At 45.7% G+C, this 8,448-nt stretch overlaps 1 protein-coding gene across 1 annotated transcript in view; it reads right to left on the bottom strand.

The window, feature by feature from the left end:
- Positions 1-2,994: 2,994 nt before the first annotated feature.
- Positions 2,995-8,448, bottom strand: part of samd12 (sterile alpha motif domain containing 12) — a 112,208-nt gene continuing 106,754 nt past the window's right edge. Inside the window, exon 5 of the mRNA XM_080485675.1 lies at positions 2,995-4,553. Coding sequence (XP_080341801.1) covers positions 4,522-4,553 — 32 coding nt within the window. The 3' untranslated portion in view covers positions 2,995-4,521. The remainder of the gene's footprint in view (positions 4,554-8,448) is intronic.

Raw genomic sequence — 8,448 nt, 5'->3', positions numbered from 1 at the left:
ATACCAGCTTCATTATTCATCATTAGGCACCTTATATGGAGACAAAATGGGGGAAGAGATTTTGTCTGCATGCCTGGTACAAAAACATTCTGACCAGAAGTGAAACATGCTGTCGACCCGGCAGGAAAAACAAAAAAAAAAAAAATAAAAAAAAAAAAAAAACAACCATAGATTTGTTTGTCTTCACTTAGAATTGTGTTTGAGGTGCTGCTTTCATGTAGCGTGACGCGTTTGCTGCAAATTCATAATGAAATGTGTGTAATGTGTGTGTGTGTGTGCTTGTGTATGGGTTTGTGCGTACGTGTGTGTGCCGCTGGCAGCGTGAGTAAACCTCGTTGTGCAACAACGCTGTTGTGTGAGGTTTTGGACCGGCGCCCTCTTGTGTAACAGTGCACCGCAAATCAGCGTTTCAGAGTGTGTGCCAAACCTATTCCAGGTACGAGGAGACTATGAGCTCACCAGTCGGGGCAAGTTCCCGGACACCTTGGCTCAGCCGCCACATCTCGAGCTGGTTTTACCCGGATATCAGAGCCAGAAACACAGTGGAAAGTTTCCCTCATGCCTCTGGAGGAAATACCCCTCCACCCCTCCCCTCCCAGTCAGGACACACTCCAGAGAGTATCAATAAAGAATCAATACTGTGCCGCCTACACACTGGGTTATTGTAGCTCTGCAGCCTGGGAAGGAGGAACACACTACCAAAAGCCTGAATGCAGCCTTGACACAAAATGTACTCAAATTTAAGTGTTTAATAGTTTAAGTTATCCCCCCCCCCTAAAAAACTAAATATAAAAAACTTAAAGATAAGGACACATTTGGATCGGAAAGCTTCGGATAGCAGAATATTCCTTCACGTGGAAGCGCAGCACTGAAAGTGAGTTTGAATGCAGAATGCCTCTTTACAGGGCGATCTTCCGAAAATATGATGAAATTCAACGCAAGCCGCTCGTATACTGTAAGATCACAAGAAGTCCGCTTTGTGTTCTCTCCCCTGTAGATTTTGGAAAACACCAGGACATTAGCTTTGTCGGCTTCTTGTGTGCAAATTTAAATGCTTTTCGACGCCTCCGAGCAGAACACTGAACATCTCTCTCTCTTCTCCTCTCTTGCCATGAGTTCCATTAGAGTCCACCGCTCTCATCTCCAGTTAATATAAAGCCTCGTTTCTTTACTCAGACGGGCAGAATGACGGGAAATGCAGTAGTTGTTATACTTGGAGCCTCCTACAGACAGCCATGTTTCACTTCTGATACTTCACTGTAGTATCATCAGGTTTGGTATGTCCGTCCATCCAGCCTTCCTCTGGTGGGAGGTGACCGAGAACATCGTGACCACGAACCCAAAACACGTCCACGTGTCTGATCGTCTCTCAGACGGTTCATCTCTTTGCCAAAGCTCTTTCTTTTTTAAACAGGGTTCCACAGGGGAGAATTTTGAAAACGCCGCCTCGGTTATAACGTGTGGATGGACGAGACACACATTTGCTTAAAACGATGATGTCATCGCCGCACCTCTCGACCCGATGAGCCCATGAAATCACTTAACAACAACAACAATGGCGGACTACAGATCGACCTGCAGAAGCTTTAATTAGGTCAGATGTTGAATTTGTTGATTTCTCAGTTTTTCTTCTCCGCTGTTGGTGGATTTCTCTGTCAGCGTTACAGCGCCACCTACAGGCCTGGCTACATCATTTTGAGTAGTTTCCATGGTGTCGTGTGGACGTGGATGTTTCGCATGAGGACATGAAACTTTTTAAGAACGACGTCGAGAAAAAAAGATCGTTTTGGCCATGAGAGTCAGCAAACCAGTTTAGCCCCCATGTTGTGTCAAACTAGTGGCGGGTGTAGCTTTAAGTCGTAGCAGCAGTCAAACAGGATGGTTCTGGTTGTAGGACCAGGCCCTCTGACACTCCCAGTCACCAATGGGGAGAAGTGGCCTCATGCCAAAGATCTGGGAGGTCAAGTACCATTGTCAACAGGTCATGATGTGTTTCTGATCCTAAACTTAAAGCTAAACAGTCACTGCTCACACAAAAACCAACAACAGCGCCCACTAGTGGCCCTACATAAAAGCTACATCGTTTTCAAAACGTTGCTTTATGGACATGAAACTTTTCTGAAATGAAAACTAAAAAATTGTGCAGTTTCCACTTGAAACTTTGTCGTGGAAACGGGGCCCTAGTTTTGTCAAGTGTATTGATATTTTTCTACACTTTTTCGCGATCAGATACGTATTTTGATGGTCATACTAAAGTCAGGAACCATTTTTTCAAAGTGTTTTCAGATGGAAATACCGAAAGTCTCCTCCTCTGCAACCTTCACCCACTCCAAACCATTTCTCCCAGTTTAGTTATGCACATTTTTTCGGTCTGAAATCGAGTGGAGAGAAAAAAAAAATCCCAAACTTCAGGCTCCGCCTCCCTCCTGTGGGCCTGACAGACACGGACACGGCATATCCAGCCGACCGTGAAATAACCACTCGTGTTTTACCCCGAACAACTCCATCCCTCTGTGACCATCAGTACACACACACACACACACACACACACACACACACACACACACACACACACACACACACACACACACACACACACACACTGACTTGAAGATTTTGTAATTGTGGAGGCCCGACTGTATGTCCTGAAGAACTGATCAATACTATTCAATCAGCTCTCCGGTCCTTGCCGCATTAGGACGCCACTGCTATCCAAACAATGAATGTTCTGGACACGGAGGGGCTGCTGTACAAATGGAATCCCATTAAAACGCCATGGCTCCCGGGGGGTGTGGGGGGGGCGCTCGTCTTCCTCCTCCTCTTCCTCCCACCAGCAGCAGCTATTCTGTGCCCCTCTGATTGACAGCTTCCATCCAGGAAAGAAAAGATGTTGTTACCGTGACAACAGCTCATGCTACGCCAGCTTGGATATGAGCTTTTGATAAATATCACTCCGGTACAGAGAAAATCAGCAGCTGATACTGAGAGGTCATTGTACTGCTACAGGTTGTTTTTATCATGTATTTACACTGGTGGAGAAGATGAGAATGGTCCAAGTCACAGCTGTTTTGTTTCATTACAGACACATGTGCTTTTAGGTGCTGTTAAAATACCTAGAATATCAACAGTGAGCGGCCATTATTCACATTGACAGCAGAGATCTGAGCTTCCTATCAGGACACAACATAGGACAGAGTAAATATTCCTAAAATGACTGATAAACAACATTTGTATGATGAGCTTCTGCACACAGCACGTCTCTCTTATGGACTATTTTCAATATATTTCATCTAAAAATAGTTTGAAGCGGCAGGATGGAAAGCAGGCAAACCAATAAAGAGTTGGCGATACAGAAGGGAGGGGGGGAATGAAAAAGGCTCTTCTTTTGTTATCTGTGATGTCTTCTCTTGGTTTTCGCTCCTCATTAAAGCGTCTCCTGTTTCATGGAGCCCTTTTTGCTTCGCCGTCTCGTTCTCTCAGTTCTCCCGCTGCCACCCCCTCTTCAGTTTGCCAAATTAGTTTACCTACTAGCGCAGCGCTCTGAGGGACACCGAGGGGCTTTCCTCCTCGCAGTTCATCCCCTGTTTTCTCGTGTTCTGCTTCATCTCCTTCAGATTGCTTTTCACAACAATGTCATCCATCTGAGGGAGCCAACTTAAGCGTGCCTAATGCCGCGCCAGGTTCAGCCTTTATTCCCCCGTTAACCATGTGTTTTTAACGGTGAAGCTCTTTCAGACCGACTGTCTACCTGAAGAGAGTGACACACTGGGTGAGCGGCGAGGGGAGGGACTTCCAACGATGTTCACAGGCTCTATGCACAGAATGAAAGCCAAAAAAAAGAGCACTAAAACACACAAACGGTTGTGCAGGGTGTGTAAGCCTCTTGCGGTTGTGGGGTCATTGTCTCGCGAGGGGGGCGGGGGCGTGGGGGGGGGGGGGGGGGGGGTCCCCACATGGGAGGAAGCACAGGGTAAAGTGCTACGATGAAGGTGCTAACATGCCACCAACAGACCGGAGAGTGTTTGAGTGACAGCATGAAGGAGTTGCACTCTAAATATGGGCGGTGTCCTGGAACAAGTCTCATATAAACTAATGACACTGTCACCGCAGCCACAGGCGATGGCGCAGGAATCTTCTCTGTGTTTGGATGCAGATTGTGGTAGAGAGCCAAGAGGGAGAGGGAGCGAAGGGACGGATGGGAAAAGTGTGGGAGTTCCAGCCTGGCGGAGGTTTGGTTGAAAAGGTCGGGAGCGAGCAGAGACGGGAGGCCTGTAATGGAAACTATTGGTCAGATTCCAGGAAGCGGTGAGAAATTGTTTGGACTGTGAGGAAACGACGAGTCACAACTCGCGGGAGTCTTTCAGGAGCGGCTTGGGAAAAAGGCAGAGTGGATTTTTTTTTGTTTGTTTTCTATCAGGATCTTTGGAGAGGTGGAGGACGAAGGTGTGAGACGAAGAGCTGCGGTCGGTCCGGGAGGACGTCTGAGTGGCGTGCGTCCACGTTTTGTCCCGCTTCATCACGCTACGGTGAAGACGGAGTGCACTCCAAAGAGGCTGCAGAAACAAACACAAACAGAGGAAGAAAAGTTGACAGGAGGAAAAACATCAGAGGGAAGGTCGGGAGCGTGTGAAATGGGAGAAATGATGCCGCTGCTGGGAAAAGAAGGACAGAAAATCAGAAGTGGCCAAATAAAAAAGATGAAGACAGAGGAGGACGACTGAGAGGCACCATCGCAGGCGGGGTCAGGAGAGGAGGGAGGGTGCAAGACGAAACTGAAGTGGAGTGACGTAGATGAGAGGGGAAATTAAGAAGTTGAGATCAAACGGGGGGAGAAAAAAAAAGGAGAGAGAGAGAGAAAAGGCCGAGATAACAAGCATGGGCACAGTGAGGCATAAAAATGGATCGGGGGGATGGAATTAGAAAAATAGAAGCGAGGGAGGGGAGATAAGCCAAATGGGAAAAGAGAGAGCGAGAGAGAGAGAGAGAGAAAGAGAGAGAGAGAAAGAGAAGGAATAAAAAATAAAAAGAGGAGACATAATTATAAAATGGCACGGGGGAAAATCAATGCAGTGGGCATCATTGTACTCGCAGGCGCCGTACAAAAGGAGGTGGAGAGCAGCGGCAGAGTGTCCATCAAACACATACAGCAGCACATGTCAGTGTCTCACACACACACACACACACACACACACACACACACACACACACACACACACACACACACACACACACACACACACACACACACACACACACACACACACACACACACACACACACACACACACACACACACACACACACCAAATGCAAAGTGAAGACAAGGAGGATGAGTCAGGCAGATGAAGCGGGGAGAGACAAGTGACATTTAAAGCTCAGTCGGAGCATGTGATGACAAGGCACAAAGATACATGCCAGCCCCTTCTCTGACAACAGTGTGTGTGTGTGTGTGTGTGTGTGTGTGTGTGTGTGTGTGTGTGTGTGTCTGTCTGTGGGGGGGTGCTCAGTGCAACAGATTTGGGATTTTATACATTGGTCTCTTCAACACAGGGGCCTCAAAAAAGAAAGAAAGATAAATAGATAAATAGATAAATAAATAAATAGACAGACAGACAGACAGACAGACAGACAGACAGACAGACAGACAGACAGACAGACAGACAGACAGACAGACAGACAGACAGACAGACAGACAGATAGATAGATAGATAGATAGATAGATAGATAGATAGATAGATAGATAGATAGATAGATAGATAGATAGATTCCATTTTGCATTAAGGTTTCAGCTCAAAGTAAACAACAAACAAACCATAGGATTGTGATTCCAAAGTCGTCTGTTAAGAATCTGAAACCTGTGGATGTAGCGACGCGAGTGCTGAAGAGTCTACTAGCTATTCAGGTGGGGTGAGAAGAATTCAGATAACGACTTGTTTTTATTCCCCGGGTGTTAAAACAAAAAATGCTGTTTTTCAAAGCTGCCGTTGTCTCGGAGAGCTAAAGGTGCCCTTTAACGTGGGTTCACTTACAATTAGTCCCCAAAACTTTCCGGTTAAGTTTTAGGGGAAAAGAAATAAAAAATTATGGCTAAAAAAAAGAAAAAAAAGAAGATATAAACACTCAAGTGAAATGTGCCACTTAAAAAAGTCGTCCTTGACTTGTGTTGCACAAACAACGATTTGTTTGTAACCAGGCCGGGTTTCAACTCCTGTAAATACGACATGTTTATATGTGACAAGAGTCTTTCAGTTTCTGGTTCTGTTCACACTGCAGCCGTGCTCACAGTCACTGGGAATGAGACTTTTTGAAAACGTCTCGGACTCCGTCTCCGTGGAAACTTTTGCAAAAATCGTTTACACAACAACAATTTCAGAAGCAGCACAGGGATAGCAGATAACTGCTTAACGTGGCTAAACTACAATAAATATCTCCAGAATTCTCCCCAGTGACATTTAAAAGTTAATGCTAACGTACTTGCTGGGACGGATCATGAGGTAACCAGGGAGATTAACATGCATTTCTTAATGTCAGCACAGAACAAAGGATTTTACAGTGATTAACCAGCCATTTTCATATTGTTATCAAAGGTCACACACGAAGACGTTTAAGTTGAGACGGTTTGTCCGTCTCCTTTCCCCCTGTCCAATACAGGTCAGGGTTAAAGGAAAATGGACCTTCCTCAACAAATCAAACACATCTGTATTAGAGATATTATCAATAACCAGTCTATATTGGTTTAATTGATTTCTTTTAGAAGCTAAACGGGTGAACAGATTTTAAAATCACAACGTCACCGTGACCTTGAAACCACAAACTAGAACCAGTTCTCCTTCAAGCTGAAGTCTCAATATCTGAACCCAAAACAAGTCTATATTAGATACGACGGCAATGCAAATTCTCCCGTCGCTGCTCCTGACAAACACCGGCGCTTTTCTGCTCAAAGTCACGTGACGGCACACAAACACACAAACACACAAACACACACTGTTCCTCCTCGTTAACCGTATTAGTGCCAAGGCTTATCAGTGCAGCGGGACCACACACAACACAAAAGGCTGAAATTCATTACAGTCGTAGGAGGGCCTTGACAAGCTGTCAGCATGTTAGGAAGATCCTCCCACCTCCACCTCCACCCCCACCCCACCTGGAGGATGGTGTGAACACTCAGAACACACACACACCAACACACACGGGAATGTCTCCTGGTCTACGTCTTAATTTCAAGGGTAGTTTGCATTGTCACACGCAGAAAAGAAAACTGGCACATTTGCACGAAAAACTCTTAATTTCATGGGTAGTTTACGCCGACTCTCTTCATCACACACACACGCACGCACACATGTACACACACACACACACACACACATGCACGCACACACACACTCAATAGGTGTGTGTGTGCACGAGGTAGCACTGAATAGAGAGCCAGCCCAGAGGTGCAGTTCAATGACATATTCTGTTTTTCCAATCTACGTTTGTGTCACTACACTTCTCCAGGCTTACACACACACACACACACACACACACACACACACACACACACACACACACACACACACACACACACACACACACACACACACACACACACACACACACACACACACACACACCCTCCAAGCAAAAGGGACAGTTTAGTTTGCGATTACCATTTTATGTGGTTATGATGAATTTCAAAACATTTGCAGCTGATCAAAAAGATTATTGTTGCCACAAAACTGCAGCAAACAATAAAACCCACGCTGCTTTCACACCCTCCCTGTGAACATATTTTCCAATCCACATGAACCGTGTGAGGAGGAAGACAAAAAAAAAAAAAAAAAAAAAAACGAGCCCGGTCGTTCTCTTCCGCCAGCGCCGTTTCACTCTTTCTCACTCAAGGACAGAAAAGGGCAAAGTAGTCTGGCAAATCTTTTCTTTAACGTAATTACTATAATCTGCCAAACCTAAATTAAACAGAGCACAGTGTGAATGTCTGCCTGACATGAATGGCGAGCGCGTGCAGGCTCCAGTATCTGACAGAAAATTACAATTTTCGACAGTTTTTCTTGGGTTTTAATCACGAGTGTGAGTGTGTGTGTGTGTGTGTGTGTGTGTGTGTGTGTGTGTGTGTGTGTGTGTGTGTGTGTGTGTGTGTGTGTGTGTGTGTGTGTGTGTGTGTGTGTGTGTGTGTCTGAGAGGCAGCATAGACTCGCTTTGTCTCGTCGTATTAAATGAGCCAATTACACACTGCACTCATCACGTTTACGTAGCAAACAGAATGAAAGCTGATCAATTATTCAGGTTTTCTTTGGGGGTGATTCCCTCTCGTGCACTTGAAGACAAACGCTCGCAGGCCCATTACACAAACACACAAACCGAAGCCTTGTATCGTACAGAAGCTCCTGCTCCATCAGGATGACTGACGAATGTGATTTGGCACGATGAACAGACGAGCAGCTTTTCCAA

This window comes from Lipophrys pholis (genome assembly GCF_963383615.2).
Source record: "Lipophrys pholis genome assembly, chromosome: 17".
NCBI lineage: Eukaryota > Metazoa > Chordata > Actinopteri > Blenniiformes > Blenniidae > Lipophrys > Lipophrys pholis.
This window is presented reverse-complemented; position numbering and strand designations above follow the sequence as displayed.